A 14,963-nucleotide genomic window follows, 5' to 3' on the forward strand; every position below is an offset into this window, starting at 1 on the left:
CCCTGCATTTTGGATATTGCAGTACTCCATATTGCAATTTTTGCAAAATTGCAAGTGATTGTGCAGCCTTAGTTGTCACCATTTGTTGGCAGGGCAAGACTAGGTAAAGATACTCTTTAAAATGAGAAATACAATTTTTCCTATTTTCTAGTGAATATTTCCTGAATTGAACTTCCATACATTTAGTAGGCATCAATCCATCTCATCTATAGGCTACTAAACTGCTGACGACCACAGGCACACAAATCAGTCCGTTTCACCATTTTCTTCCAAAGCAATATTTTCTCTTTGTAAATCTTTACACCTTAAATTCCTATATTTTTTTGTTTTGTATCCCTTTTTAATGACATTGTACCAGTTTAAAATGACAATTAAAACATTATTGAGAAGTAATTACACAATAAGTAAAGAGCTGTAATCTGTTGTTTCACCAAATTATTTGATCTATTTTCTGTATGATGATACCAAAAAAAAATCTTTTTCCATTTCTGTATGAAGGCCTATGCGAGTTTGGGCCAGGAGTTCTTCAGGGTTTGGGAAAAAGACAATTTAAATAGATCAGATGACAGCAGACTGCTTCAACATTTGAAACCAGCCATCCTATTAGCGCTGGACTGCCTCTGTACTGGGCAATCTGGAGCAAATCACAGTGGCACCAAATGGAACTGCAGGATGCCTGCTGCAGGGACGGGATAAAAGTCTGTGTGCTGGGTCCTCTGGGCCTGCCAACTTTCATCCCACTGTTGCACAATGGCTTGCTGATGTTTGAAATGCAAAGCATGGATTTGAAATAAGACGGCCACTAACGGCACATCTGCATCTTCTTTATTTGATAAGCTCAGGCCAGAGAGGGTCCTCTTGACAGACATGCCACACACACAGTGCTAAGGAGGGTGTTCATGTGCAATAAGTGTGGGATAGGAAAAGAAATGCACACACTTCAGTATCGACAGGCACGAATGTCTACAGGCACTCAAAGTGAAAGAGGAGAAAAAACTGTAGTGAACATTAGACAGTGGAGTCTAGGGACTGAGAGAAAAAGCAGGATGAAATATTAATGGGAATGAAATATTTATCATTCTTCTATTGAACTCTAAAGTTTTGGGAATGCAGTTTTTTGCACCAGCATATTTACACATCTTAAAACTAGGAGAATTCCTGAAGAGGTGTGAGAAGGTTGTCAAGTGGTCAGTCCTGTCTTTTCATATACATGTTCAATTTTCACTCTCATCAGGATTCTTCTTATGAAACACAGTGCCTTAATGTTGCAGGAAATGCCAGAGAAGCTTTTTTGCACTGACTTTCTGTGTAATTATGGTCTTGACAGCCAGAGGAGTTCAGATGGATACTGTGTAAGAAGCAGGTGCATACATCAAGGTACATAAACATGTTGTCCGAAGAACACATACTGTATGAACATGAACCTTTCAAACAGATACATTGTGTACAAAAGCCCCGTGCACGCTACACCAACCATCTTGAAGAAAAGCTCTCTTTCTCCACCATCAATCTTCACATCTTTCCTCTGTTCAAACACGTACAATTCCTCTTGACATGTCCCAAGCTCCATTTCATGCAATGAGATCCAATGAAAGTTAGTGTTGATGAGAAGCTTAAAAACATGCATAGTGCAAGTATTTGCTCTTATTAATACTCCAATAAGTGCTGATCTATATGTGTAAAATGTTAGGGAAACACAAATTTCTCTGTGATCAATGCCACATTGTAATTGAGGTTTTCCCCTTAAACTCCAATTTTTTCTATATTGGTACAAGCGTATGTCGCTTCCGACATGCATGATCCAAAGGCAACATTATATGTGAGTATTTTAAAGTAGACATTACTGACATATAATTATACATGTATATACGTGTTGTTTAACTAAATTAAATCATACCTTGCACTTGAGAACCTGAAATTAGTAAAATTTTAAGATTTTCAATTAAAAACTTACTTAAATGATAAATTGATTATCAAACTAGGTGATTTAGTTTCTGTCAATCAACCAATTTCTTAGCAGACAAATTGTTTCCTTACTACCAAGGTAACAGCTTACAACCCATTCTTGCCTTTGATCCCTATTTTTAACTGTCACCATCAGACACCTGATGTATTTTCTGTGGACTTTAATCATTGGATATCAGTTAGCCACGCCAGCACAAAAGATGTCCCCCCTCTTCTTTACTGGAGGCTGTCAGGGACCAAGATGCCCTCTGGCAATAATTGCACCTTATAAATGAGTCTTGACAAAGGAATGGAGGGTGGTCAACCTCTTACTGATCTGACAGTGCAACTTAATTGAAACTATCAATCAGAGAGCCACTATCTATCTCTTCCTTTCTGACTTCGATTCTTTCCTGCATAATCCATTTCTCCCACTCACAGCTGCAAGAATTTATCTCCTCTCTGTCAGTCTCGCTGCCTCTCATGCTCACTTGCACATGCATATTAAGACCTATGTAGGTGCGCAAAATCAGTACAAAAAATATTGCTTCTCTCTGCTGGCTCTCCATCCTCATCATCCCCACCCCCTACAGTGCACAAACACATTACTTGTTCATTACATCGTGACAGTGCTAATTAATACATCAATCCTGCATTTTCTGCAGTTTTTCCGTTAACAGGTCTGCCTCTAAGACTATGCAGCAGGTTGTGTGGTTAGCACAGTGTCATCTAAAGTCCCTGTGTAATAGCAAAGTAGAAGCTGTTTTCCAAATCAGTACAGCCCCACACGGGATGTCACCGCCACTGTCAGGGAAGAGAGGATAAAGTCAGAACAGAAGGATATACCTCCCCTCGCTGGAGAGGAAAGGGTTAAGCCTATTACAGAAGACCAATCAGGACTGGGGGACCACTGCAAACCTCTGCAGTAAGAGAGAGAGAGAGAGAGAGAGAGAGAGAGAGAGAGAGAGAGAGAGAGAGAGAGGGAGAGAGAGAGAGAGAGAGAGAGAGAGAGAGAGGAACAAGGGAGTGAGGGAGAGAGGGAGAGAAGAGAGCAGAGCGGGATATAGAGAGATACTTGAAGTCTGATGGTTTGCAATCCTATCTAGACCGTTAGGCAGGGAGGGAGCGCAACAGAGAGTTGGTGAGGTGAGTATTCACAAACCTCTCCAAATGGATGGATAATAAAAAATGGGGACCAACGGAGAGGAAAAAATCCACCAACATCACTATCAGGACTAATCTCTGTGGACTTTTTCTCTGTCTGTGAGGACAAGAACATCTGTCAGTTGTGTAACCGTTGTATGTTCATCAATATTCAATCCCAATTCTTGGATTGCCGCTGGAGGGAGCAGAATATAAACCAGCTGTTTCAATCGGTCGACCTAGATGGTGACAGAGCTGCAAGGAGAGGGGACAGTGTGGTGTATGGACCAGCTCCAAAGCATCAGTGTTTACCCTGCATGGTGAGCTCTGCTGTGTCTTGATGGGGCACTTTACTTATTGGTTTGATTACACTAAGGTGAGTAAAATGTATGTGACAGCAAAGAAAGCTCAATGCCACACATGTGTCACCACAACAAATGCATGGGATTAGAAATTATCAACATCATTTTACTTAATCACTTCAGTTATAATATATTGTTGATTTATTTAGAAATATATGGTTATAGTTAAAGTGAAACCTATTAATAACTGATTAAAATATGTTAAGTCTTAAACTTGCAATTCCAAGTTGATGGTATTACATCGCACTCTAAAAGGGTTTTGATCATTTGTTTATGCATTATGGGGGCCCCGACATACTGTAAACACAATAGTTTCTTTCTTACTGCTACACATTCCAAACTGTCAGGCTGAGTGGTATGCAATTGTACACTTTAAAACTGTAGATCTTAATAACATGCATGATCCTCTGTCTTGCCTGGTACTAAACGCATGGCGCCCATTGATCATTTCTGCTGACATTGTGGCACAGTAAAGTATGACATCTCTCACTGAAACAACAACAATGACAGACATTTTTCTCTGAAGAGATTACATAGATCCCATACATGAGGGGGCATCCATGTATGTATGACAAGTTCCCCTATAAATTAGACTGCGCTAAGGCTCTTAGCAAGTCTGGCTTGTCATTAAAACTGTATGACCATTCAGCACCACTGTCGCTGTACACAAGTGACATACAGCAATTAACACTAAGCATTTTCCTGTAATTATTTACACAAAAACAACAAGAAAAGATAAATATTACTAAAGTCAATCTTTAACCCAAAAAACAGCAGGCTGGGATGTCAAATACCAGTTACTTTTGTGCAAGCCCTTTAAAAGTGCCAGTGTTATGTAAATGCATTTACAAAGATGTAAAGTGAATCAGGCGATACACAGGAACATGATAAGACATCAGAGGCTTGTTGCTATGCTAATGAGAGTTTCCTTGTCGCCTCTCTGCAGAGGATATGTTTATTTTCACTAACGCATCCCCCACACTTCCCTATCCTACTCCTCCTACTCTCCCTCTCCCTATCATCCATTACTCTATCCTTTCTCTCCTCATGTCACTGTGACAGAAAGATCTGGCATTGAAGGACAGACAGATGATGTATACAACTCCTGCTATCTAAAGACCAATTCTTGTCTGGGATCTTTTTGCAAATCTACCACAGGTTTTCAGATGAACTCACTCATACTGTACTACCTCATGATGATGACCTTCTCCTGAATCGCTGAATCAACCCCCCTCCATGCACACATCTAAACTGGTGATCACAAATGTCTCAGTGATCACATGTCATGGTGATTTGACACACATGGACTCTGATAATCGGCTCTACACACGCCATCTCCATTGATTGAGGGTTCAGCATGTCGAGGGGCAAACTGGAGACCTGTGCTCGATTTTCATGCCAATGGAAGCTGGAGCCAGGCGTACAGAGACTGATGAGAAAGGTGGAAAGTGAAGGCCTGTTCCATTAGTGCTCCCAGGGACATGTGCCTAAACTCTGCATGGACACACTGACCTCTCCTGGAAAGATTCTGGACATTATTATGGTGTGCACTAAAGAATATACATGGCTGGCTGACAAATTCTGCCTCTTGGAGTACAAGCAAATGGATGTAACTGCTTTTTTGTATTTACAGATCTGACTCTCTTTTCACAGAGGACAAAAAAGCAAGGATTTGGATCATCGTACTATGAGCGGTACATTCCAGCCCTGTGCAGGGGAAAGAGTCTGTGTTTCTTTGTTTTCTTGGTTGGATGGGCCTCTTCTGCCTGGGAATATCATGAGATTATAAACAGGAGGTGGCCCCGACATCTTATCCCTATTCCTCTCATCCATCAGAGCTCCAAACATTGCCAAAGCAAACGGACCGGAGATTGTAGATAACGTCTGTAGAAGACATTTGCATAATTATTCTCTAAAATCCACTGGTTGTAGGTGGCCATTAAGGTTGGAAAAAAAGCTGGCAGCCCATAGACAGTCTTACGCGAGACGGACAGGTGTTTTTATGGCTGTCAGCCTCTCTGGGAGGGACTAGCAGTGAAAGGAAAAGCCTTGCTGGGGGGCTCTGCCAGAGCGGAAACCCACTTCCACTGGCTATGTTTGGATGTGATGCTGGTCTCTGTGGATACAACATGGACTCTATGGCCTGATTACGCAGCCTTGGTATTCAGATAGTGCTGGAGGGAAGGGTAAATATAAAACTAAAACATTTGTTTTTCTCCTTGTCATCTAGAACCCAAATAGATTGGATTTATTTATTTAGGGGAGGTTGGATGATTTTAATATTGCATGTACTACTGCAGTCATTTCAATTTATCTTGGATTGCATGTGTATTAGTTTTCTCCCCAAACCAAATGTTAACCAGAACTGCAAGCAGTTATGACGGGGTCCAAACCTCCTGACTCCAGTCGCCCCAGACAACCAGGGGAGCCCGCAGAAGCGGGACACAAAGCGTAACGGTGGGGAGGCAAAAATCAAGAAATATTGAGAGGTGTGAGCCGTAAGGTCTGCGGTACGTTGCCGTTGCAAATATCCCATTTACATTGAGTAGAAGGGCTGAAACTGGTCTAATTTGGCTACAGCGCCCCCTAATGGCCGGTCTTTGCCAAATTTGGTACGGAGCCTCAGAACAGCATACCAAGCAAGCATCACCAGTTTCATGTCTATAGCATTTACAGAGAGATATTGCAATTGCAAATTTCCCATTTAAATGAATTGAGTTATCGGCCAAAACAAATAAACGTTGATTATAGCGCCCCCTAATGGCCGATCTTCACCAAATTTGGTACAGAGCATCGTAGTGGGACCATGCAAAATAATTTTTTTTTTGCTGATAACACTTAATTTTGTTGAGATATGATATGTGTTTGGTAGCCAACTAAGAAAATGTCGTCAAATATGCATACTTCAACGTAGCAAAATTCTTTCAATAACTTTTTGTCAGTGCCATCTGGAGATGCTACGTACCAGTTTTTGTGTAGATCGATCACACGGCCTAGAAGGAGTTTAAAAAAAGTTGGCTTTGCGCATTGCGCAATATTGCGAAATGAAAAATCTGAAATGGATGTGGTCTATATCACTTGATCCAGCTTGATTCAGTGAACACGTGGATGTAAGGTTTGTGTAATGTTGGAGTTAAAGGCAAAACCACAGCATAGCACCAGCTAGTGGTCCACATGTAATTTTAGGTATGTGAGGTCCATGACCCATTGTACATCTACCCTGTAAATTTAAAGTTGTTCACATTAGTGTAAGTGGTGAATCCAAATGTGGGTCCCATAGGCCACGCCCACTTTAACCAATCAGTACTCCACTGTAGGGGTGGCCTCAGGATTGACCCTACATGGTACCTTCCAAATTTCGTTGTATGGAATCATCCATGTTATTTTTGGGCAATTTGGTTGAAAGAAATCCATATTTCTGATATAAAACACTTTGGAAACGGGTCAATTTGACCCAAAGACAACACAAGGGTTAATATACTACAGCTAAACAAAATTATTCCTCCTTAAAATTATTTAAATGTAAAACATACTCAAAACATATTAACCCACTGTGGTACCACACACACAAATACATGCTCACATTTTTGAGGGGCACGCATGTCAGACCTGGCAAAAACTATAACGTTTGTAGTGATTGGACTTGAGTATTGCCAGGGGGCTCTATAGTGCCCCCTTACAAGCTTTGGAATTCTGAAATAATGAGAAGTTAATATACCAAATTTTGTGGGAACGTAGGTCTCATTACTGATCCACGACATATCGCCGCTGATATAATACCGTCCGATATGATCAACTTTTTTACACATTATCATTCCAATGTCAAAATGGTGACAAAAAATGCAATGCAATTAAAATGTCTGTGCAACATGAACATGGACCTTACATGAAAACAAAATGTGTTTTCAACTCAGACATTGTTTAAATTCACCAACCCTGTGAGCTGCTAGCTAGCTGTCATGTTTTCAGCCGGGCTACAGTAATAATCCTCACAAAGCATGTCCTGTTTATTCCCCGCCCTCCTTACTTGCTGCAGCCAACAACAATCCAACGAACGCCCGCTGGTCTGATGGGTGTTCCCCAGAGAGCCATTCATGTCTTTGCGGTGAAAATTACAGGGTTAGGGTCATATATTATATTATTTCCATGAAAGTCATACATCTGTAAACCGACTAAACACACTGCTGTAATCACATCTAGGTGAGATACAGACAACACAAGACCAGAGAACCATGTCTCAACTTACTACAGACAACAGTTGAAGCCAAAAGACTCAACAATGTATTTTATATGAATTTATTTCTACAGGTATGTCTGTTGGTTTCTTTTAGGTCCATTTGGAAAGTGCAAAGCAAAAATACAAAAACAAAGTGCAAAAATACAAAACTTCTAACACACACACACACACACACACACACACACACACACACACACACACACACACACTTGAAATAACTATTTAAATAAATATATAGAAATAAGTAATTATAAATTGTTCAGGGTGTTCTATCTATTATAACAGTCCCTGTTTATGGTGAAACACAGAGATACACATCACTGGAGGAGCATTTCACTGTAGTCCATGGTGTCATTTAAATTGTCTCCTTATTGGCCAAAAAGGTAGGAGGGTCTTGTAACATTGAATAGCAACTGGCTCAAGCAACTGTTGTTTAAAACCAATGTGGTCCACATCACATGCAGAGGCATCATTGGGTTTCCAGTTGTCTATCTCCGCCTCCCGGGAACCGATTGGCTCACGGCTCATGAGAGGTCTTGTTTGATTTGTAAGACTTCAGAGAGACACCCACATTGAGCATTAGAAGTCTTGCGTGAGACACAAAAGTCCAGAAGTGAAATGCTATTTACCATTTTCTGTTGTAATCGGTTGTAAAACCTACTTTTTAAACTCCTCCTAGAGCATTAATCTGATCTGCAAGAAATGTTGACTGTATGCTCGGTCGACCCTCATCACAAAAATTTATTAAAATAATTCTGAAAGTTTAAAAATGTCCAAGTTACAAAGGAGCAACTTCGTGAAGGTGGCAGTCGAACAGGAAGAGTTGTAATTCTTGGCAACAGTTATTCTGAATCAGAGGAAACTCGGCACAGCTGTTCCCCGTGCTCCACTGAGGAAATGTACTTCCTTATATGTTTATAACTGCATTGCATTACACTACACTGCACTAGTCTGATAAAATTTCTCAGATGTGTTGTTAATTACAACTTTCTAGAGATCCACAAACATGAACCTCTTCTTTTCCTTTTCCTCTCCATGAATTCTATTTTTCTCTTCTCCCTACATGCAGGATAATGCATATCCTTCCCTGCCCGGAACAAGAAGCCACAATGAGCAACGTAACGGTCACCGACAACACTGAACCCATCAGTCGCACCATGAGTCCGGCAACCCCCAGCCCGTATCCCTATCCTGTCAGTTTCCAGGTCTCCCTGACTGGCTTCCTCATGCTGGAAATCCTCCTTGGAATGAGCTCTAACCTCACTGTGCTTGCCCTCTATTGTATGAAGTCAAACCTCATTAGTTCCGTCAGTAACATTGTTACTATGAACCTCCATGTGTTGGATGTGCTAGTTTGTGTGTGCTGCATCCCCTTTACCATTGTGGTGGTGTTGCTCTCTTTGGAGGGAGACACTGCCCTCGTCTGCTGCTTCCATGAAGCCTGTGTCTCCTTTGCTAGTGTCGCCACTGCTGCTAATGTGCTTGCTATCACCCTTGATCGCTACGACATCTCGGTCAAACCAGCCAACCGGGTGCTGACAATGAGCCGTGCCCTGACCCTGCTAGCTTCCATTTGGGTGCTATCCTTTGTTAGTTTCCTCGTCCCCTTTATTGAGGTGGGCTTCTTCGCCCAGGGCCATGCTGACCTGAACCAGACAGTGGTGGAGAATGTGGTCCACACTAACCAGTACTATACAGAACTTGGCCTCTATTACCACCTGCTTGCTCAGATTCCTATTTTCTTCTTTACTGCCGTTGTCATGCTCATCACCTACTCAAAGATCCTGCAGGCACTCAATATTCGCATCGGCACACGTTTCCACACCTCACAGAAGAAGAAGGCTCGCAGGAAAAAGCAGCCATCCATGACAGCAATGACAACGCAGCAAGAGGCCACAGATGCATCCCAGAGCAGTGGTAGTCGCAACCCCACACTGGGAATGCGTACCTCTGTCTCTGTCATCATCGCCCTGCGAAGGGCTGTTAAGCGCCACAGAGAAAGGCGAGAGCGCCAAAAGAGGGTTTTCAGGATGTCCCTCTTGATTGTTTCTACCTTCCTGCTGTGCTGGACGCCTATCACAGTACTCAACACAGTTATCCTGAGTGTGGGCCCCAGTGACCTAATGGTCAAGATGAGACTGGGTTTCCTGGTCATGGCTTATGGGACCACTATTTTTCACCCTCTACTCTATGCCTTCACAAGGCAGAAGTTTCAGAAAGTCTTGAAAAGCAAGATGAAGAAGCGAGTGGTGTCGATCATTGAAGCAGATCCTACCCCTAATAATGCCATTATCCACAACTCCTGGATCGACCCAAAGCGGAACAAAAAGGTGACATTTGAGGACAGAGATGCTCGACAAAAATGTCTGTCTTCTGAGGACGTGGAATAAAAGAAAGAACTCCTCATCTTTAAGGTCTACAGTCAATAAAAAGCAGCTAAAACTGACATCAGGTCATGATGAAAAAGGGAAAATGTTAATCCAAAGCAGAAATGTAAATATGTGCAATAGAATGTACAAAATCAAGAGGTGGATAATTTATTACTATTTATTGAGAACAAACGTAGGTACGTACTGTAGATATTGCATGGCTTTTTGTAACGGTAGCAACATACAGTGCATTGTGTACAAACATAATACATGTACAGCATAGGGTAAACAAGGTATATAAATAGAATGAGAAGTAGGAATTATTATGTATATGTATTATAAATTTTGTGTTCACTCACCTAAGCAGCAAAAGGCCTCCAATTATACCCTCCCCTAAGTAAAGTGTTGATTCTGTAACAACTGTGAGATTACTGCCATTCATCACCATGCCCTTGGTCCCCAGTGACCACTGGCCATTGCCTGCAAGCCCTCTGAGGAAAGGTAGACAGATAGGTCAAAGATGAAGAGACAGGCGTGGAAAGGAAGTAGCAAAAGTAGTGTATGTTATGTTGCAATAGTCAAAAAGCTATGGTGTACTGTTCACAATCACTGCTTTTAGAGTTAAAGATCAGTTGCATTCCATAGACACAACAGAAGACCACGGTTCTCATCACCTTGTTTGACATAAACCAGATGTAATCAAAGCCTAGTCTGTTTCCCTTTAACGGTCATGTCTTTGAGCCAAATGGAAAATCTACAGTTGCCTTATTTTGGTTTGACGAATTGAGCATGAGTTTATGGTGAGACAGGGACTGTGACAGGGAGAGCACATTTTGAACATAATGAAAAAAATAACAAATATTGTTTTAATTCTAAAAGTGAATAGATTTCTCAGATGCTGTTTAGTAAAGACGTTATTTAATCAAACTAAAAGAAAATGTTGAAAATGGTTGTATTATCAAATTGTCTGTTTTTAATAACACTAGTCGACAAACAACGCTTTCCAAATAAGCAAATCCATAACTGCAATAAAGAGCTACTGCACAAATCTTAAAGCCTAATAAAACATTCTGTTTACAATTCACACAGAACATAATGAAATTCTTCTTCCCTGCCTGTGTATTTCTAGCCATAGTGCATTTCCTCATTTGTTTATCAAGGAACAGGATAGTGAAATTGTGTTTCCCAGCTGTTTCTAGTAGACTGTAATTCAGCCAGCCTTGTATTTTAGGATCAACTTGTCTATGTCCAAGTTTGCCTTAAATAAGTAGAAATAACTATTTATACAGCTGCAGATGGATTTCAGATTAATAATCTACAAGAAAAAAACTGTCAAATTAATTACATTCAATCTGCACGCTCATGCCGAGTCTAGATGCAGTTACAATTAGCATATGAAGTCATGCTCAGCTCCCTGAGTCAATGATTACATTCTATCTAACATGTCTATAATGCACAGTGCATGTAATCATAAAAAGGTACATACACAAATGTAAACTGTACTTCACAGTATATCTTAATAATGAGCTTGTTATGCCTTTGCTTTCTCAGGTATAATAGAAAATTGATGAGCCCTTTAGATCCTGAGAGCACTGGACTGTTGGCTACCAGAGCGATTACACAACCTTGATCAGATGCTTCTCTGGCAGCCAGCATGTGGTTTGCAGCACAACAGAAAGGGTTGATTTGGGAATATTGATGCAGGCAAGGTTCTTTATGACCCTGCTGTAAACAGGCAGACTGGATGTCACTGTACTACTACCTTGAGGGCATGTCTGTGATGGAGAGTGGAGATGGGATCACAGCCAGCAACAGATTTGCCGACAAGGGAGGGAAAATGATGGCCTATGAGATGAAACACTGAGCCAGAGGATAAATTTAACAAACATATATATATGAGCTATTTTTGTGAAGACAAACCTCAAAGGTGGGGTATCTGTATTCAAATGTAAAGACTTATTACTGTTATCAATACAACAATGACACTACCAGCTAAGTTCTAAATCTGAATATAGACCTCTGCTCAAATGGCAAACATCAGGTACTATTCCAAACCTCATTAGTGTTACTGAAAAATCCATTTGTATTGATTACCTTCTAAAATAACCTCTCAAAGACCAATACTATTTACACTAACTAGGCTTTGAGGTCACAATTTGTTTTCCATCCTGATGTGCAGCCACAGTGGCTAAGCAAAAAGGCCTTTCAAGCACAACCAAAATAGCCTGATGTTCTGACTGAACTGCCATTTTGTTAACACTGCATTATTCAGTCTGACATTCACTTCTTGTTTCTTGTCATTTTCTGTTTGGGAGGGGAGTATTTTGCCCTCACTAATTACTGAGCCTGATGTATCTGTTCTCTTGATGTCATTTTTTGCCAAAACTGAAGCTGTGTGGACAGCAGCAGTTGGCTTTAAGTTGATATTAGATGATGTTTTTGTAACATATAGAGCAATGTTCATTTAACTATTAATTATTTCAGTGTCACTGTCACACACTGAGGCCATCAAAAAGAAAAACAACAATCATTATTGAAGCTTCTGTTCTGTTTTTAGTCATCTTCATTTTCAGGTTCCATTGCTCCACTTCTCTTGGTCGATGCTTATTGCTATATTTGATTGGATTCAGGATCTGGCACAATTAGATGAAGTTGCTAACCTTGGTCCAATCTATAAAAAAGCACAGATTGGCTAAGTAGTTTCTCAAACTGGGGTAGAAACCCAATTAGGAGTGCAACAAGAGAACTGTGAAAGGCCACAAATAACCCTGACTCAAGATCAGACTGGATGCACTTTTACCTTAAACAGCATATTTCTGTGAAATAGGTGCAAAACATTTTTCAGAGCTTTTGGGTGGATTGTAAAATGTGGTGTAGGATATTAGGTAACGGCAGTGACCTCTATTTTGTATTAATCTCATTATCATGATGAAAGAAAATGCAACAGAACCTGGGCATACCTTGTTTTTCAAGGTACTCATCTTAATAAGGAATTAAAGTAAAAATAAATACCAAAAATATATGTTAATTACTCTTAAATTTGGTGTGACACACATAAAGATGTTCAGTTTAGTATGTGACTGAGTTACAAAACTGCCAATTTACGCTGTAAGTCTCATCTCATGTCTTAGTTTTCCCTTTTCTTCTGTATATAATTCCAAATAATCCAATATTGTGAGGGGCAAGCATTTACTGTATTGTTTAATTAAACTCTTAATCTATGTTAATTGTTATGATTGCTACCATGTTGACTGTACGTAGTTTCATGAAATTGCCCACATGGGACCACTTTCATATAGACATTTACAAATGTCTGCCATCTCAAGGTCAGCATTTCTGGTTAGCATATTGGATAGGTTAGCAAACCGACACAACACCTCAAACCCGAGGTGACCTACAGAGAAAAAAAAATAGGTCAATTCACTACCACGCTGGCAGAGGTTCACTGTGAGCCTTTAGAATCTCTTGACTGTGATCAAATACTTTACATTTCACTCAATGGCTGCCTCTCTTTTGCAGCTATGCCCAATTCAGATGTCATCTCTTTACGGCTCCTCTCTATCCAGCCACAGACACATAATAAAAGCCTGGGAAATCATATTACTCTGTCCGTATGGAGGCTGTATTGCATTAGGTCAGTGAACACTCAGCTCTAATTCTGCTATCGTAGAGAAGAAGAAAGTTAATTGAGCACACCAGCCAGCACAGCTTGACAAATTGGTGCATGTGGTCATTTTCCAAATGTTATTCTCACCAAGCTACATTTAGAGGGGTGGAAGGACACTTTATAGTGCTGGAAGATATATTTCTCTGATATACAACTTTTAATATCTGAACTAGAAAATCTATGGCACAGATAGAAACCAGGAATCAAAGGCAGACAATGGAGTATGACCTCTAACTGATATGACCTTAATGGTGGTATTGGACAAAAAAATAACACACCAGTCTGCCTTTAAATTGTTGCTGTGTAGATTATTGTTCCCTGTCGGAATCAGTAGAGAGCAGGAGTTTAGTGACACATGAAGTGATCTCCTTTATTATCCAGTCCACATCACAGAACCAAATAATCCTGGGGGTTGAACAGGGAAAAGCAATATCAAATGCATGCTAATGTAGACAATACCAATTATTGTAGTATTATAAATAAAAAAAATAGAATTCTGAATTTTATATGAAGAGAAAATTGGCGATAGTACAAGAAATGCTTACGTTATCAAGCATGGTTACAGCAATTGTTTAGTTTACAATTGATGAAATGTGTCATTTTATTGTTAAAATTGTCCTTTAGGAAATGTTGCTCAAAAGACAAAAGGGACAAACTATCGCATTGAACCAAAAATGTAAAGGACAAAAAGATGTCAGAAGCTCAGACATGGCTGCAGGCCCAGTCCCTGTGTGTTTGTGTGTGTGTGCGGGTTGGACGGACTTAAAACTCATTCAGTCCTACCAGGATTTTTCGATCGCAAAAATTCACAAATTCAACCAATCACCATGAATTCGTTACAATTTTGACCCCACAACTTTACCACAACTTTGTCCAATAACCGGAGTTTCTCGCAACTTCAACCAATTACAGCAGTCCCACGGTCAGTATGTGACTCTTGAGAGCCACAAACCATGCGGGAGTGAGAACGAGTTGACGTAACACACGTACACCGCCAAATTCATTTCCTTGTTTCTGATATGAAGACCAGAATTTCATCATTTGTATAACTTTGTATGATTTCATACGTTTTCTATTTTTATTTATACTTCAGCTGGAGTCCGATTTACAGCGGGAACACTGTTGACTGCATCAGTGATCTCTTTCCATTCTGCATATTTTCTAAAGCCTTCAATACCAGTGTTCAGGCTGCCAAATAGTAGCCTACACACGTTCAAATGAACCTGAGATATCAGGGTTTC

General features: G+C 40.4%; 1 protein-coding gene and 2 long non-coding RNA genes across 3 annotated transcripts; all 3 read left to right on the forward strand.

The window, feature by feature from the left end:
* The first annotated feature begins 2,970 nt into the window (after positions 1–2,970).
* LOC116694666 (uncharacterized) lies at positions 2,971–4,695 on the forward strand. Its single transcript, XR_004333242.1, has 2 exons — positions 2,971–3,463; positions 4,608–4,695. It is a non-coding gene; the product is annotated as an uncharacterized LOC116694666 (long non-coding RNA).
* A 672-nt stretch (positions 4,696–5,367) lies between these two features.
* On the forward strand, positions 5,368–11,136 carry LOC116694665 (G-protein coupled receptor 22). Its single transcript, XM_032524465.1, has 2 exons — positions 5,368–5,635; positions 8,756–11,136. Exon 2 carries the CDS (start codon positions 8,760–8,762, stop codon positions 10,074–10,076), a length of 1,317 nt encoding a protein of 438 aa, XP_032380356.1. The 5' UTR covers positions 5,368–5,635; positions 8,756–8,759; the 3' UTR covers positions 10,077–11,136.
* Positions 5,642–10,530, forward strand: LOC116694667 (uncharacterized). Its single transcript, XR_004333244.1, has 3 exons — positions 5,642–6,189; positions 10,303–10,308; positions 10,519–10,530. It is a non-coding gene; the product is annotated as an uncharacterized LOC116694667 (long non-coding RNA).
* Positions 11,137–14,963: the final 3,827 nt, after the last annotated feature.

This window comes from Etheostoma spectabile, chromosome 8, assembly GCF_008692095.1.
Source record: "Etheostoma spectabile isolate EspeVRDwgs_2016 chromosome 8, UIUC_Espe_1.0, whole genome shotgun sequence".
NCBI classification, from domain to species: Eukaryota; Metazoa; Chordata; class Actinopteri; order Perciformes; family Percidae; genus Etheostoma; species Etheostoma spectabile.

Excerpts from the sequence above, each read along its gene's own strand:
- LOC116694665 (XM_032524465.1), top strand. The coding sequence starts at position 8,760 with ATGCATATCCTTCCCTGCCCGGAACAAGAAGCCACAATGAGCAACGTA.